The sequence below is a fragment of the Dipodomys spectabilis genome, unplaced genomic scaffold, assembly GCF_019054845.1.
Source record: "Dipodomys spectabilis isolate Male_0828 unplaced genomic scaffold, ASM1905484v1 ptg000215l, whole genome shotgun sequence".
NCBI lineage: Eukaryota > Metazoa > Chordata > Mammalia > Rodentia > Heteromyidae > Dipodomys > Dipodomys spectabilis.
Genome location: NW_024870892.1, coordinates 9,540,786 through 9,558,490, shown reverse-complemented (window position 1 = coordinate 9,558,490; position 17,705 = coordinate 9,540,786). Strand labels below are relative to the sequence as shown.

At 54.3% G+C, this 17,705-nt stretch overlaps 1 protein-coding gene across 1 annotated transcript; it reads right to left on the bottom strand.

The window, feature by feature from the left end:
* Nucleotides 1-8,303: 8,303 nt before the first annotated feature.
* Mex3d (mex-3 RNA binding family member D) lies at nucleotides 8,304-17,254 on the bottom strand. Its single transcript, XM_042697174.1, has 2 exons — nucleotides 16,666-17,254; nucleotides 8,304-10,477 (listed from the first exon to the last, which is right to left on the bottom strand). Exons 1-2 carry the CDS (start codon nucleotides 17,252-17,254, stop codon nucleotides 9,090-9,092), a joined length of 1,977 nt encoding a protein of 658 aa, XP_042553108.1. The 3' UTR covers nucleotides 8,304-9,089.
* Nucleotides 17,255-17,705: the final 451 nt, after the last annotated feature.

Genomic DNA, 17,705 nt, shown 5'->3' with positions numbered 1-17,705 from the left:
TCTGAGTAGACTCTGCAGGACTGGGGACCTTTGCTTGTTTCTATTCCTGTTGCTGCCAACATGACTTTCCAGTCTAGACTTTTGTTGGGCATTGTTCTTTTTTCTTTTTTTTAATGAAAGAAATCTTGATTTGTTCTCTTCTGTCTGGCTCTGTTTGGGGAAAGAGGTGTAGGAACTTTTTTTGTGTGTGTGTGTGGCAGTTCTGGGGCTTGAACTCAGGGCCTGGGCACTGTCTCTGAGCTTCTTTTGCCAAGTCTAGCACTCAACCACTTAAGCCACAGTGTCACTTCTGGCTTTTTCTGTGTATGTGGTACTGAGGAACCAAACCCAGAGCTTCGTGCATGCTAGACAAGCACTCTACCACTAAGCTACATTCCCAGTCCCCGTAGGAACTTTCTCAGCAAGCATTAAAAAAAAAAAAATTGTGCCAGTCCTAGGACTTGAACTCAGGGCTTGGGCACTGTTCCTGAACTTTTCCACACAAGGCTAGTGCTTTACCACTTGAGCCACAGAACCACTTCTGGCTTTTTTGTTTTGGTAGTTTAGTGGAGATAAAAGTCCCATAGACTTTCCTGCCCTGGACTGGCTTTGAACCACAGTCCTCAGATCTCAGCTTCCAAAGTAGCTAGAATTACAGGTGTGAGCTTACGTTCAATTCTAAAAGCATATTTTCTTTGTAATCAGGGGGGGGAAAGGCAATGAAGATTGAAAATAGTGCTTCTGGAAGAAGCAGCTGCCCCCCCCCACACACACACATGTGCAAACAGCACCTCACACACGAGGATCCGCACAGGCCCCGTAATGTCCCCTTCCTACAGTCCACGATGCTTCAGATGAGAACAGGGAGCATCGTGAAACTGGTCTCCCTTCCCAGACCTGCCAAGGACTCCAGTCATGTGGCCCTGATCTACAGGCTGAGTGCTGGTTCAGCTTCTATTGAGGTGAAAACTGTCTAGGCCACCTCAAGAAAGCTGTGTGTGTGTGTGTGTGTGTGTGTGTGTGTGTGTGTGTGTGTGTGTGTGTGTGTGTGTGTACATACTGGGTCTTAAACTCAGGGCCTGGCTGCTGCCCCTTAGCCTTTTTACTCAAGGCTGGAGTTCTACCACTCAACCACACCCCACTGTCAGCCATTTGCTGGTTAACTGGAGATAAGAGTTTCACAGGTTTTTCTGCCCAGACCAGCATTGAACCACGATCCTCACATCTCAGCCTCCTGAATAGCTGGGATTATAGGCAGGAGCCACCAGTGTCCAGCTCTGGTCACATCTTGACAGCAGCCTTGTGGAAGCCTTGGAGGCAGAGTTCTTCTGAATTCCTGACCCCTAAAGCTATAAAACACACACATTTACTATTGGTTTTATCCATTTGTCCTTGCGGTGCTGAGGGTAGAACCCAGGACCCCACCCCTGATCTGCAAGTGCTCTACTACTGAGCTCCTTTTTGGTTGTTTTAGGTTACAAATTTGGGAAGGATCTGTTGTCCAGTGATAGACAAGGATATATAACAACACAAAGAACGACCTGCTTGCTCCATTTCTTCCCAGAACACTTGTTTCTGGGGAAAAAGAAGCCGTTTGAGCATGTTTGACTGCTGTCTTGCAATCTGACCTACCTACTGTGTTTATTTCTATCTGTTGGTGGGCGTCAGAATGGCAACAATCTGTGAGAATATCCCACGCCTGAAGCCCACAGTGGTTTATTAAAAATAAACCAACGACAGAATATATTAATTTTCTAACCTCCCGGGCCGCTTCTTATTTCTAGGTATGAGAACTTCAAAAGATTAAAAAAAAAAAAAAAAGCGCCCACACCACCCTCACACTGTTAAGCTTCTGAAGTCTTCATTGGAGGGGTTACCCATATGCCCTCAAGAAATAGAATTATTAGCCTCACTGTTTTGGATACTGGTGAGGTTTGAAATTTCCAGAAATAGCAATAAATCCATTCCAACCCTGGCTAGAATTTTCTTTTTAGGAAACTACTGAGAGAACACTTAACTTTGAGGAATGAAGGGGAAACTCGTCTGAGAACAGTCTTCAAGGTTCAATTTTACGCTTCTCAGCCTGAATTGACCTCTGGACCACCTCCTCATTGGACTATTGAGGGCACCTGACATACTCTTTCCTCCAATCCAGAGCAAGCAAAGGTGGGGCCAGAACTGTAATGTCCCCGCCCCTGCAGGGAATTGCCATGGCAACCTTTACATCACAAAACTTTCCTAGGGTCCAGGCAGACCTCTGGGCTACTCACCTAATGTACTGGTCCCTTTATTTTATAGAAAAGGAGGTCATGCTTTTCCTCACTATATAAACTGCTGGAGAAGAAAAGAGTGCTTGTTGTCAGTCATTGTTAACCTCAAAGGAAGATTTTAAAGCCTTGATTCCAAGAAATTATGTTGACTAACAAAAAAATCCAATTCCAGAGCAAGTTGCTGATTGCTAACACCTGTAATCCTCAGGAGGCTGAGATCTGAGGATTGTAGTTCAAAGCCAACCGCAAGGAAGTTCCTGAGACTCTTATCTCCAATTAACCATCAAAAAAGCCAGAAGTGGAGCTGTGGGTCAAGCAGTAGGGTGCTAGCTTTGAACAAAAGAAAACTCAGAGAGGGGCTAAGAAGGTGGCTCAATGGTAGAGTGCTTGCCTTGCATGCATGAGGCCCTGGGTTCGATTCCTCAGCACCACATAAGCAGAAAAAGCCAGAAGTGGATGCTGTGGCTCAAGTGGTAGAACGCTAGCCTTGAGCTGAAGAGCTGAGGGCCAGCGCCAGGCCCAGAGTTCAGGCTCCACAACCGACAAAAAAAAAAAAGAGAAAGCTCAGAGACAGTGACCAAGCCCTGAGTTCAAATCCCAGGACCAACACACACACACACACACACACACACACACACACACACACACACACACACACACACACACACGGTAACAGGGACTTCTACCCATGTGACAAGAGAAAAGGTACTTAGCTCACTTGCTTTTTTTTCTCCTTTTTTTTTTGTCAGTCGTGGGGCTTGAACTCTGGGCCTGGGCGCTGTCCCTCAGCTCTTCAGCTCAAGGAGAGCGCTCTACCACTTGAGCTACAGCGCCACTTCCGCTTTTCTGGTGGTTTATTGGAGATAAGAGTCTCACGGTCTCTCCTGCCCAGGCTGGCTTTGAACCGCGATCCTCAGATCTCAGCCTCCTGAGTAGCTAGGATTACAGGCGTGAGCCACCAGCGCCCGGCTTTTTCTCCTTTTTTTTTTGGTCGATCATGGGGCCTGAACTCTGGGCCTGGGCGCTGTCCCTCAACTCTTCAGCTCAAGGCTAGTGCTCTACCACTTGAGCCACAGCGCCACCTCCTTGCTTTTTTTCCTTTAAATCACTAAAAATAAAAGCAAAGGTTGGTGGGTCTCAGATTTAAGCAGAATTTAGGTTATATTATTGTGTAACTTTATTTTCTTCTCTTAATTGTCTTGGGGCCTGTTCTGGGGCTAGCACTCTACATTTGAGCCACACCTCCTTTTTCTACATTTTGCCAGTTAATTCTCCTGGATTTGTTTGCCCAGGCTATCTTTGAACCACAATCCTCAGATCTCAGCCTCCTGAATAACTAGGGTTACAGGCGTGAGCCACCGGTGCCTGACTCTGTTCTTTTTTTTTTTTTGTCGGTCATGGGGCTTGAACTCTGGGCCTGGGCGCTGTCCCTCAGCTCTTCAGCTCAAGGCGAGCGCTCTACCACTTGAGCTACAGCGCCACTTCCGGTTTTCTGGTGGTTTATTGGAGATAGGAGTCTCACGGTCTCTCCTGCCCGGGCTGGCTTTGAACCGCGATCCTCAGATCTCAGCCTCCTGAGTAGCTAGGATTACAGGCGTGAGCCACCAGCGCCCGGCTGACTCTGTTCTTTTTGATATCATTCAATCAACAAACATCTCTTAGACCACCTACAGTATACCAACACTGAACTGCCCAGACAGGAGCCAGTCTGTACCTTGGGGGAGCTTTCATTCTCTATGTGATGCCCCACAAAGAGGTACTTTTCCACTTCTAATAAATCAGTTTTCTCTGTTATCGGTAGCATGTCATGTGCAGCACTGACCACAGGGTGGCGACAAAGAATGGACAGTTGGGGATAAATGTGTTTGTGAGCATCGGGCTTCATTTTGGCTCTTATCCCAGAGCTAACCAACTCTGGACGTTGGAGAGAATCAAGGAGCTCAATCAATACCAATAATTGATTAATTGTGGAATTGCTTCTGGTTTGCATTCCCAGAATCCTCTCTGTAGTTCAGTAACCCTGTGATGGAGCTCTCTGGCATGGATCTGTGACTGATAGTGGTGGATTCTTCCCTCTTTACCCCATAACTCATACTTAGCAAATAAAAATAAACCTCTGAGGCAGGTGCTGGAGGCTCATGCCTGTAATTCTAGTTAGGATGCTGAGATTTGAGGATCAAGGTTCAAAGCTAGCCCAGTCAGGAAAGTCTGTGAAATGCTTATCGCCAATTACTCACCCAAAAGTGGTTCAAGTGTTAGAATTCCAGTCTTGGGCAAAAAAAGCTAAGGAACAGTGCCCAGGCCCTGAGTTTAAGCCCCAGGATGGGTACGAAAGAAAAATAAATAAAAATACACTGGTGCCCCAGGAGACAAACTTTGCATGAAGAATACGGCATTGTTTTGAGTACAGATGACCCAGGCCATCCTTGGGCTATTCTTACACTAAGAAAATCTTTCACAGCTTATCTCCAAGTCAAATGAACTGTGTGTTCTGCGTTGAGGGAGATCTGGTCCAGCGCTGGGCACCGGGAGCTCTTCCAATGGGTGGCTTCTGCATCTCTTTGATACACCCCCATTGTTGTCAGGCTTTTGAGCACATTGTGACTTTCTGGTAGCACATTGTCCCCCTCTTCTTGGGCATTCTGTGTCGAGGCTATTGACTCAACTGTTTTCTCCAAGAAGTTGTTGACTTTTTTTCTTCCCGGAAATATCAATTTCCAATGGTTGAAGTAACGAACTGTTATACATTTATGGCTTAAAACATAACAAATTAGCTAGGCACCAGTGGCTCACACCTGTCATCCTAGCTACTCAGGAGGCTGAGATCTGAGGATTATGGTTCAAAGCCAGCCTGGGCAGGAAAGTCTATGAGACACTTATCTCCAATAAACCACTAGAAAACCAGAAGGGGAGCTGTGGCTCAAGCGGTACAGCACTCATCTTGAGCTGAAGAGCTGAGGGATAGCGTTCAAGCCCTGAATTCACGCCCCACAACTGACAAAAAAAAAAAAAAAAAAATTAAGCAGGGCACTGGTGGATTCACACCGGTAATCCTAGTCACTGAAAAGTCTGAGATCTGAGGATCACAGTTTGAAGCCAGCTTGGGCAGAAAAGTTTGAAAGATCTTTTTTTTTGCCGATCATGGGGCTTGAACTCTGGGCCTGGGCGCTGTCCCTCAGCTCAAGGTCTCAGCTCTTTAGCTCAAGGCGAGCGCTCTGCCACTTGAACCACAGCACTACTTCCAATTTTCTGTTGGTTTATTGGAGATAGGAGTCTCATGGACTTTCCTGCCCAGGCTGGCTTTGAAATGCCATCCTCAGATCTCAGCCTCCTGAGTAGCTAGGATTACAGGCGTGAGCCACTGGCGCCCAGCTTGTGAGACTCTTATGTCTAATTACCCACCAAAAAGCTGGAAGTAGAACTCTGGCTCAAGTGATAGAATGCTAATGTTGAATGAAAAAGCTAAAGGGTAGTACCCTGGCCTTGAACTCAAACCCAAAGAACTAGCACAAAAGAAAGAAGGAAACAGAAAGAAAAGAAAAAAAGAGCCGGGTACCAGTGGCTCACGCCTGTAATCCTAGCTACTCAGGAGGCTGATATCTGAGGATCGAGGTTCAAAGCCAGCCTGGGCAGGAAAGACCATGAGACTCCTATCTCCAATAAACCACTAGAAAACCGGAAGTGGTGCTGTAGCCCAAGTGGTAGAGCACTGGCCTTGAGCTGAAGAGCTGAGGGACAGTGCCCAGGCCCAGAGTTCAAGCCCCATGACCAACAAAAAAAGAAAAAGAAAGAAAAAGAAAAACAGGAAGGGAGTTGGGGAGAGTTGGGAAGGGAAGGGATAGTAGGGGAAAAGCAAAGGAGGGGAAACAATGCTTGATAGGAAATGTGCTCATTACCTTACTCATTAACTGTAACCTCTTTGTACAGTATCTTTACAATAAAAATATATATATATTAAAAAAAGAAAATGCTCAGGGCATTTGCATGTTATAGAACATTCCGTATGAAATACCTATTCACGTTACTTGAGCTTGCACAATAACAATAAAGCTTAAGCAATAAAGGAGGGCTTCTGCATTCTCTCACAACTAATGATTGTTTTGCCTTCAAGCATGGCTGGATCTAGGGAAGGAACCACCATCCTCACAAATCCCTGTCTAAACTGGGAGCTGGTGACTCACATTTGTAAGCCTCGTATCTCAGAAGGCTGAGACCTGAGAATCACAATTTGAAGCTAGCCCAGACAGAAAAAGCTCATGAGATGCATCTCCAATTAACCAGCAAAAGGTCAGAAGTAGAAGTGTGGCTCAGCTGGTAGAATGCCAGCCTTGGGAGGACCAGGAGAGGCCCGGGAGAGTATGGATGACAGCCTTTCTCCAATCAGGAGAGAGCTCAGTGAAGATGGACTCAGGCTCAAACCCTGGCTCTGTCTCTCACTTCTCCCACAGCCTTCTCCCTCCTAGCAATGCTCTCATCCATCCTCCAGAACCATGTCCAGCCTTGTCCTGTGCTTTATCCTAGGGCTTGAATTCAGGGCCTGGGTGCGATCCCTGGGCTTCTTTTGCTCAAGGCCAGCACTCTACCACTTGAGCCACAGCGCCACTTCCAGCCTTTTCTGTTTATGTGGTACTGAGGAATCGAACCTGTGCATGCACTCTACCACTAAGCCACATTCCCAGCCCAGAACTTAATGTTTTGGTGGGTGGAAGGATCTTTCAATAGCCCCCAGGCCTCCCAGAGCAGCTGTCACTTTCTCAGTGACCCCCTTGGGATAAACTTAGCCCAAATGTGCAGTCTTTGCTGAGACTTAAGTTCCAGAGGTCCCTGAGGCTCTTCCTCAAGCTTTGGTCCCGACTCCACTCAGCCTGGGCCTTGGAGCAGTTCATAGTCCCATACCACGTGTTAAGTAATGAGGGCTTCCTTCCCACTTTTTTTTTTTTTTTTTGGTTGGTCATGGAGCTTCAACTCAGGGCCTGGGCACTGTTCCTGAACTTTTGTGCTCAAGGCTATCGCTCTGCCACTTTTTTTTTTTTTTCTCCAGTCGTGGGGCTTGAACTCTGGACCTGGGTGCTGTCTCCCAGCTCTTCAGTGCAAGGCTAGCACTCTACCACTTGAGCCACACAGCCACTTCCAGTTTTTTCTGCTTGTGTGGTGCTGAGGTATCGAACCCAGGGCCTCATGCATGCAAGGCAAGCACTCTACCACTGAGCCACATTCCCAGCCCTTGCTCTACCACTTTAAGCCACAGTTCTACTACATCTGGTTTTCTGGTAGTTAATTGGAGGCAAGAGTCTTATGGACTTTCCTGCCCAGGCTGACTTTGAACCAGGATGCTCAACTCTCAACCTCCAGAATAGTTAGTATTATAGGTGTGAGCCACCAGCTTCCAGGATTCTTTCCTACTCCCCCCCCCCCCCCCAGTTGTGGAGCTTGAACTGTGGGTCTGAGCACTGTCCCTCAGCTCTTCAGCTCAAGGCTAGTGCTCTACCACTTGAGCTATAGCACCACTTCTGGTTTTCTGGTAGTTTATTGGAGATGAGTTTCATGGACTTTCCTGCCCGGACTGGCTTTGAACCGCGATCCTCAGATCTCAGCTTCCTTTGTAGCTAGGATTACGCGCGTGAGCCACTGGCGCCCGGCTCTTTCCCACTTTTGACTGAGTGGTATCCACTGACCCTGAGCTTAGTCCTGACCCCGCAGAGCTCTCTGGTGACCTGGCAGGCTGCCCTGGGGTTCATCACTCAGATGTCCTTTGCAGATTTGGGAGGACCTGTCTTGAAGGGCTCCTGTCTTCACATTCACCCTGTCCAGGGCTTTGAACCCACCTGCCTATGCAGACCATCCCACACTATAGACATACAGTGGCTGGATGTTCACTAAGGTGGGAGGATCTAAACCTCAGGGAGGGCTCCTCCCCCCTCCCTCCCATTTGCAAAAGGAGATGTTGCTTGACCAGAGCTCAGACCCAGACCCCAGAGTACAAGGCCTAGGAGCCAGGAGCCCCCTTCCTACTCCCTTGGGTCCCCCACTAACCAGCACATGGACACCAAGAGCTCACATGTAGTAAAAAGACTTTATTAAGAAGGCTTTAAGTCAAAAAATAAAACTCTTGATACAATTTTTTTAACCCTTAAATCAGCTCAGCAAATATATAATCAGTAATTTAGCTGTGTAAGATTAAAGGTCCATTACTTTATTTAAAATAAAATATATTTTAGTTCTTAAAATTTATTCCATAAAGTACATATTTCCCTAGAAATTCCCTACATATACACAAGAGGTAAAAAGTAAAAATAATTTAAAAAAACTTTAAAAATTTTTTTAAAAAATGACAACAAAAACACAGCAGGAAAGGGAATCATAATTAAAAAAAAAAAAAAAGGTAAGAAATTTGTTTGGGACGCCCCTGCTCCCGCCCCCCACCCCCTACCTGGCCGCCAGAGGCTGCCGTGGAGAACTGCTGGCCCCCAGAAGGGGTCAGAACACCACCCCTCTCTCTGGAAGAGTCCGTGCGGCCCAAGACCGGCCGGGAAAACACTGAAATTCAAAACGGCTACCTACGTACAAAAGGAGGACGAGGAAGGAGAGTGGTAAAAATCATGTTTTTTTTTTTTGTTTTGTTTTGTTTAAGATTGCCCTGGGGAGGGGGGTGTCTTAAATAAAAAGTGCAAGCAGGCCTTTTCTCTCCGCTTACTTTAACCTGTCCACTCAATACTGTCATTCATCCGGCCCCGAGGGGCTGTCGCTGGGCCGCGGGCCGGCCGTCTCCACGCCTGGCACAGGAGTTAAAGCTGATGCGGACTCTCGTGGCCCCGCCCCGCCCCGCCCGCCCCGCCCGCGCTACGAAAAGATATGAATGGCCTGGGTGGCCGGCGTGCGGCAGGCCGGACACTCGGGCTCGCTCTTGCCGCAGATGCGGACGGCGCAGTCCATGCAGAAGAGGTTGTGGCCGCAGGGCACCAGCGCGGCCATGGCCTCGCCCTCCGCGCACACCACGCACTCGCGCGCCAGGGCCATGGCGGGGCCCGGGGCGGGGGCCGCGGGGGCCTCGGACGTGCTGGCCGTCGCCGCGGCTGCCATGGGGGGCTTGCGGGCACCGTCCGGGGCCCCGGGGTCCAGGGCGGCGGCGGCGGCGGTGCTGGGCAGCGAGGGCGCTGTGGCAAAGCCGGCGCCGCCGGAGAAGGGCGGCAGGGTGCTCTGCGGCGGCCACCAGGGCAGGGCGCCCACCGGGTCCGGGGCTCCGCGGCGCGCCAGCGGCAGCTCCAGGCCCAGGCCGCCGGGCTCGGGCAGCGTGGGCGAGTGGCGCGGGGTGGCCGCCCCGCTGCTGCGCCGCGCGCTGGAGGACGCGGGCGTCGGGGCCCCGTTGACGGCCGCGCAGCTGCTGAAGGCGGGCAGGGGCGCCGCCCGCTCGAAGGGCGCCCAGATGGTGGCTGCGGCGGGGACCGTCAGGTCCAGCGCCAGGAAGTCGAAGCCGAAGTCGCAGTCCTCGGGGGCGGATGTCCCCGCAGGGGCGCCGGGGCCGTCCCCGCCGAACGTGAAGCCCCCGTTGCCGGATCCTCCGTAGGGGCTGGTGGGGCCCGTGTCCGGCACGGGCGGCGCCCCGCGGCTGCCCGCGTAGAAGGCCTCGGGGGCACCCAGGGCACTGTCCCCGCGGAGGCCGGCCGCGGCCGTGGGGGGCCGCCGCCCCGGGTGGGGCGCCTTGGCCCAGAGGCTGGCGGCCGCCCCCAGCAGGTCCAGGCAGACGTCGGTGCCGTTGGCGTGGAAGTCGCTGTCAGGCCCGGCGTCCGTGAAGGCGCCGGTGCGCAGCGTGATGTGCGCCTCGATCTCCTCGCGCGCGCGATCCACGTTCTCGGGCATGCCGGTGACGGCGAACACGGGCTCCTTGTCGCGCCCGGGCGTCACGATGTACGTGTGCGTCCGCTGCTGGATGCGCTTGATCGTGGCGCCCTTGGGCCCCACCACCAGCCCCACCACGCGGTAGGGCACCCGCACCTGGATGGTGGTCTGGCCGGGGAGGTTGGGCGGGCCCGGGGCGGCGCCCGGCAGCCCGCCCGCCTTGCTGCGCGTGGCGCGGATCAAGGAGAAGTGCTCGGCGGCCGAGAGAATCTCGCGCTTAGCCATCTCCACGTCCTCCTTGCGGCCGGTCACAATGAAGACCGGCTCCTCCCCACGCACCGGAGTCTTGATGTACGTGTTCGTCTTGGCGCGCAGGGCCTTGATCTTGCACCCTGAGAAGGGAGGGGAGACACGGTGACCACGGGCTGTGGCAGGCAGGGCCAGTGCACGTGCTCAGCTTAGAGCCCACCTGCTCATCCTCAGACCCACCCATGGTCCTCCCAAGACCCCTCTGGACCTGAAAGAAAACAAGAATTCTGTTGTAGGTCACCAGCAATTCATACTCACTGCAGCCTCGGGACTGAAGATCCCCCCACTTCCCCCATCCACCACTAGGAGATGTCTAGTGACGGTATTAAGAGGTGGAGCTCCAGGAGATGAGGAGGTCAGGGCTCCCCTCCTATCAAGTGAGGACCCATAGAGGCCACATCTGGGAGGAACCAGCACTCACCTGGCACTGCATCTGCTGGCACCTTGACTACTGACTCTCCAGCCTCTAGAACCATCTCAACACCTTTCTGTCATTTATAAACGACCCAGACTAAAGGTTATAATGCTGGGAACGGACTGCAATCTCATTTGGAAAGGAGGGGTGTCTCTGCTGATGTGGTTAAAATACCAGCATGATGGATGGAATAAGGAAGATCCTAAATGGAATGTGACTGGTGTTCTTGTGAGAAGGGACGGTGAAGCAGCCACAGGCCAGGTACACAGAGTTTAAGCGGCGCTGGGAGCTGGAGGAGGCAGGGATGCTGCTGCTAGAGTCTCAGAAAAAAGCACGTCCCCGTGCGCCTTGTCCTCACGTTTCTGGGCTGCAGGAACTACTTTTTTTTTAATTGCTGGTTTGGGGGCTTGAACTCAGGATCTTGTACTCTTGCTTGGCTTTTTTTTTTTTTTTTTCAAGGCTGGTACTTTACCACTTGAGCCACAGCTCCATTTCTGGCATTTTGCTGGTTAATCAGAGATAGTAGTCTTATAGACTCACTCTCTTTCTGCCCTGGCAGGCTTCAAATTATGATATCAAGATTTCAGCTTCCTGGGCTGGGACGTTGGCTCAGTGGTAGAGTGCTTGCCTTGCATGCATGAGGCCCCTGGGTTCGATTCCTCAGCACTACAGAAGCAGAAAAGGCCAGAAGTGGGGCTGTGGCTCAAGTGGTAGAGCACTAGCCTTGAGCTGAAGAGCTGAGGGACAGCGCCCAGGCCAGAGTTCAGGCCCCACAACCGACAAAAAAAAATAAGATTTCAGCTTCATGTACTGGATTATAGACATGAGCCTGCAAACTACCTATATCAGGCAATTTCTACTCTTTCAAGCATAGTCAGCCTCAGGAAATGAACACAGATGCTCCAATAGGACACTAACTCCTCCATCCCATGAAGGGATACTGTGGCTCACAAAGTGCAAACAAGGCCATTCAATCGCCATCAGGCTCCCAGCCCCAGGAGAACTGGGTTCTCAGCCCCTAAGCAAGGGTCCCGGGCCAAGACACAGGACAGCTATGAAGGACAAGGTGGGCCCTGAGGGGACACAGCACTGGGGCTTGTGGGTGCTCACTAGGCTAGGCTGTGGCCCACAGGGACCCAGGAGTGTGTGTATGACAGTAACAAGTCTTTTGCAGGACACACAGGGCTGGGCAGTCTGGGGCATAAAAACCAGATGTGGGGGCTGGGAATGTGGCTTAGTGGTAGAGTGCTTGTCTAGCACACATGAAGCCCTGGGTTCGATTCCTCAGAACCACATAAACAGTGGCACTGTGGCTCAAGTGGTAGAGTGCTAGCCTCAAGCAAAAGAAGCCTAGCAACAGTGCCCAGGCCCTGAGTTCAAGCCCCAGGACTGGAAAACACCACCACCACCACGTGTGGCCTGCCCAGTCTTCTTCACTGGGGGCCTTTGAAACATCTTCCGCCAAGGTCTGAGGAGATCCCCCACACTGTGGGAAGCAGACACACCCTGGGCACTGTTTCAGGAGCACCAGAAGGTGCCCTGACAGGGTAAGAGTGTTGCTAATGTCTCTAGGAGGAAAAGATACAAAATGAACAGGACCAACCAAGTGACCCTGAGAAGGTACAGATACAGTGCTGGGCCAGGAAGGCAGAGATCAGAACTGAGGAGCTGGGGAGTCCCTGGGGTTCAGCCAGGGGACACTGGGAGTTAGCAGAGGGGGTACAGCAGCCCCTCAGCTCAGAGGTGGTGAGCCAAGGCCACACAGTTCCCAAGATGGACAACAGGAGGGTGACCAGCTTAGGAAAGTTCTTTTGTGTCCCTAATCTTCCGCTCCTTCAGAAGGTTCTGGTGCCAAGTGGCACCTCACACTCACTTTCTCCCAACCTGGCTCAGCCCAGAGGACACTGATCCCTGTCCCACTGGGCAGCCCAGCAGGGGCAAGATGTGGGAGGGAGGGTTCCTGGCATGGGTCCTTCCATTCCGACAGCCCAGGTGCTTTGGGCCCCGGAGGGTCACACCTAGGTGACAGGACCTCAGAGTCAACACCTGGATGGAGTGACAAGGTGGGAGCATCTAGGAACAGGTCTGCGAGCCAGGAGGGAGGGAGGGAGGGGGCCGTGCCCCCTCGCCTGTCCCCTGGTGCCTTGTCCCACTGAATGGCAGCCTTGGGTCAGGCTCTGGTGAAATTTAAGCCCAGTTCACCTACTGTACCTCAGCTGAAGCACTCACGGTACCCGCCCCGAGATGCGGCTAACACGGAGGAGGGCTACTAGGTGCCCCAGAGTGAACCTGACACACCCCTGGCCTGTGACGGCGCGAGAAGGTGGTGGCTGCAGTCTAGCCCTGGGCCCGGAGGGCCCCAGGAGTGACTGATTTTAGCCAGACGCTGCAATGAGAATTATGCCCTCAGGATTCTGGCTCCAGGGACCACCCAAAGCTGGCTCTGACCTCCCCTGAAGCCTCCCCCCACCCACACTGTGGCCAGACCCTCCCCCTCTCTGAAGGCAGGTGGCAAGTTCCAAACTGAGCCTAAGACAGTGGGCATGAGTCCCGGGTGACCTCCAATGACTGAAGCTGAGTTCTGGGAAGACATTCTTCTCTGTCCAGGCCTGCCAAGTGATGGGGGAAAGACCTTCCTCCCTGACTCGAGCCCAGTGATAACAGGACTTTGTCTACATTATATCCTTGGCAATATGGGACATGTCAAGGCTGGAACAGGTGCAGTACATAGCAGACACTCAATAAAGATCCTGCTGTGGCTCAGCAATGCAGGATCCATAGAAGCACCTATAGAAGCACAAGGCCCTGGCCCTGTCTCCAGAACTCCATGAAACATGGGGGGAGGGCGGGAGGGGGGGGGAGGAGCGGAGAGAGAAATACTCAGCAAGGAATAAGAGTCCTATCTGGGCCTCCTAAGCTCAATAACTCTACTGGGTCCAGAAAGCCTTTGAACCGACCCTACAACTGAGAAAACGGCAGTAGGTGTCAGGGAGATGCTAGCTCTGGGACTGGTGAGGTCAGGCAGCTGTATCTTTCCTGACCTCTAGGAGATGGGTACCCCTAGACCTAGTGGTGTTTTGTTGTTGTTTTCAAGTCCTGGGACTTGAACTGGGGGTCTAGGTGCTGTCTCTGAGATTTTGTGCTTCAAGGCTAGAATTCTACCACTTGGTCCAAAACTCTATTTCTGGATTTTTTTTTTGGTAGTTAATTGGGTACAAGAATCTCAAGGAAGCCAGGCGCAGGTGGCTCACAAGTGTAATCCTAGCTACTCAGGAGGCTGAGATCTGAGAATCTCGGTTCAAAGCCAGCCCAGGCAGGAGAGACCATGAGACTCTTATCTCCAATAAACCACTAGAAAACAGGAAGTGGTGCTGTGGCTCAAGTGGTAGAGCACTAGCCTTGAGCTGAAGAGTGCAGGACAGCGCCCAGGCCCAGAGTTCAAGCCCCATAACCAACAACAACAACAACAAAAACAAAAAACAAAAAAAAAATCTCAAGGACTTTCCTGCCTGAGCTGGCTTCTAGCTGGGATCCTTAGATCTCAACCTCCTAAGTAGCAAGGATTACAGGCATGAGCCACTGGCACCTGGCTAGTTTGTTTTTGGTGTGTGTGTGTGCGTGCGTGCGTGCGTGCGTGCGTGCGTGTGTGTGTGTGTGTGTGTGTGTGTGTGTGTGTTGCCATTACTGGGGGCTTGAACTTAGGACCTGGACACTATCTCTTAGCTTTTTTTGCTCAAGGTCAGATCTCTACCACTTGAACCACAGCTCTACTTTCACTTCCAACATTTTGTTGGTTAATTGGAACTAAGAGTCTCATGAACTTTCCTTCCCAGGCTGGCTTTGAGCCTTGATCCTCAGATCTCAGCCTCTTGAGTAGTTAGCATTACAGGTGTGAGCCACTGGTACCAGGCTAAATCCTGGGATTTGACATAAAAGAATAAGTTCAAAGGATCACCAAGGTGGAGAATGGGGTGGGTGATCAGAAGAACAGAGTGGCAGGGCTAGGGCTGGAAGGACCTTTATAGATGTATCTAAGAACTGGGTGTGTGGGAGAAGCTGGGAGCCACAGATGGTTCTAGAAGCATGGATTACTCAAGTTAACATCCTGTTCTGATATTCAGAGGGCTTACCTCCCACCTATGAGGTTATGTGGACACAGAACTAAAACCAGCATCTTATCTGATCATCTCTGAAACGACCCCAAGGAAGGAGACATCTCCCCATCACAGAGAGGGGCTGCCATTTCCAAATGGTCACAGCCACTGTCAAGGGTGGGGTGAACATGCAGGGGATGCCTTGCTGCCCGCCACATCAGGACCTCACAAAGGGTTCTGGATGTACACCGGAGGTCGGGCTGGGCCTGGTGCATCTAGGCTTAGTTCTCCACAAGGCCAGGAGCTCTCTGCTGACCCTGGACACCACATGAGTAGCTGGAGATGTCTTCAGGTGTGGGATCCCTCAATTCACACAGAGCCACACCTCACCCTCCACTGCCCAGAGGCTCCACTACCTGACAGCTGTGCTAAAGTTCCCCAGGTACAGTTATAAGGAACAGGGGTGAAGAGGCTAAATAGGAAGGCGGTGGCAGTGTGGAGGGAGCTGTTACATGGGGCTCAGAGAACCAACCATCTGCCACTCCTCACGGTGGGTCTCTAGGTCTGGCACAATGCCCCACTCACTTCCCTGGAGTGAGGAGACAAATGAATGAAAGACAGAGGGCTCGCTGGCTAACTGCCCCACCCACCCGGAAGTAGAGAAAGGCTGCAGAGGTGGTGAGGGCATCAATGTGGTCCTCAGTCTAGTTCAGGGAGTCAGGTGACCTTGCAATTGAAGACTTGACATCTTTCCTCTGGCTCAGGTTACAGAGGCTCCGGAGACATGGTCACACCCCCACCTGGACTCCCACCCAGACCCTACCCTCAGATCTCAGACTTGGCTGATAGCAGGCTGTGGGCAGGGAGCTAGGAGTGGGAGCAAGGGGTTGGAGGGCAGGAGAAAGTTGAGGCGGTGGGGCAGGCCGCCAGGCCTCTAACGGGCGGTGGGTGTGTGCTGGGCTGGGCACTGCCCACCACCCGCCTGCCCGCCCCGAAGCTCGAGGGCCAATGAGCATCGGCCAGCCTGATGTCACCCTGCGAATCTCTGCCTGGCTCTCTTAACAAAGAGAACAATGGGGCGGCAACAGGGACGCTCCCACAACGCTGCAGCCCGGACCCCCACACTCTGGGGCTTGCCCATGGCCAGCTTGCCAAAGGAGCCCTGTAGGATTGCACTCCAGACCCAGTCTCTGCACCCTTAGATCCCGGTTCTGGGGAGCGGAGGGAGCGTGGAACAAAGGTTCTCGGTCATCCGGCGCACTCCCACCCAAAATCGGGACCGCAGGCTGACCCCGGGGTCCAGTTGAGAGGTACCCGGAATGTACCCCCTTTGTAGTGCCAGACTTCCCTCCTGACCCTGGAGGTGGCCTCCCTTCTGCAACCATCCCCCCCCCCCAACAAAATCTGGGCTTGCCCCGCCCCATGCCCCCTGGTGGGGTGGAGCACCCACCGCCCAAGCCCCGACCACTGATCCTCAGGCTCTTTTCTCGGGGTGTCCCGGCCAGCAATGGGGCACCAGGACAGCGGCTGCACCCCGGAGCCCAGACAAAGGGGGCAGCGGGCAGAGCGCGAGGGGAGGAGCACTGGCTGCGCCCAACTTTCTCCCGCTGCCGGCGGCTGGACAAAGGCGCAAAGGCGGCCTCATGGCCAGAGCCCACGCGGGGCGTGTCCAAGTGTCCAGTGTCTGTCCGCGGGTGGAGGGAGTGGGGGGACCGGGAAGAACCCCTCCGGGGAAGGCGACGCCCCGACGGCGGCCACTCACCCTGGCGACCCACGATCTCGGCGACGTGCTCCGAGCTGGGCACGGGCACACACTCGGTCATGTTCACGCTCTTCTTGCGGCTGCCGATCACGCTCATCTGCTCGGCCAGCAGCGTCGGGGGACCCAGGGCCGCTGGGTGGGGCGCGAAGCCGGCGAACACGTCGGGCGGCGACGGCCGGGGCGGCGGCGGCGGCGGGGGGCTCCCGTCGGGCTCCAGCAGCGGCAGCGCGCCGGGCGCCACGGCCACCGCCACGGTGGGCGCCATGGCGAGGGGCGTGCTGGCCTCCGGCCCGTCGGGGGGCGCGGGCTCGGCTTTCCCGCCGTCCGCGTCGCCGGCCGTCGCGCCGTCTCCGCTGCCAGCCGCCGCCCCCTCCTCGTCTGGGGGTCCTGCGCCCCCCAAGCCCAGCGCGGACAGCTGGTCCAGCGCCAGGCGCAGCGCGGCGGCCGCGTCGTCGGGTTCGGGCGGCGGCCGGGGCGCGGCCTCCTCGATGCCTGGGGGTGGGGGGCGCGGGCTGGGGTCTCCTCCGGCCGCCGTCCCCCCCGGCCCGCCGCCCCCACCGCCGTCGGGCTGGCCGGTGGAGCTGGGCATGGCCGGCGCTAGCGCTCGGGCCCGCGCTCTCGCCGCTCGGCCGCCGGCCGCCCGCGCCGCCGCCGCCGCCCGCGCCGCCCTCCGCCTCTGCGAGCTCGGCCGCCGGCCGCCGGCATCCAGCGGCGGGGCGGGGCGGCGGCGGGCGGGGCGGCGGCGCGGGGCTGCTCGGCCGGCCCGGGCCGGGGGGCGGCCGGACTCTCTGTGTTCGCGGGCTGCGGCGGCTCCTGGCGGCCGAGGCGGCGGCGGAGGCGCGGGACGCTCCTGCCCTCCCGCCGCCCGCCCTCCCGGGCCGCCGGCCCCGCCCCGGCCCCGCCCCGCGACGTCACCGCGCCCAACAATGGGCGCCGGCAGCGCGCACGCGCGGGGCGGCCCCGCCCCCCCCGCCGCGGGCTCGGACTCGGCGCGTTCGCACGTGCTGCCGCCGCGGCGAGTGGGTGGGTCCACCGGGCAC

Coding starts and splice junctions, on each gene's coding strand:
- Mex3d (XM_042697174.1), bottom strand. CDS start 17,254: ATGCCCAGCTCCACCGGCCAGCCCGACGGCGGTGGGGGCGGCGGGCCG. Junction 10,478..16,665: donor CGAGATCGTGGGTCGCCAGG/GTGAGTGGCCGC, acceptor CTCCCTTCTCAG/GGTGCAAGATCAAGGCCCTG.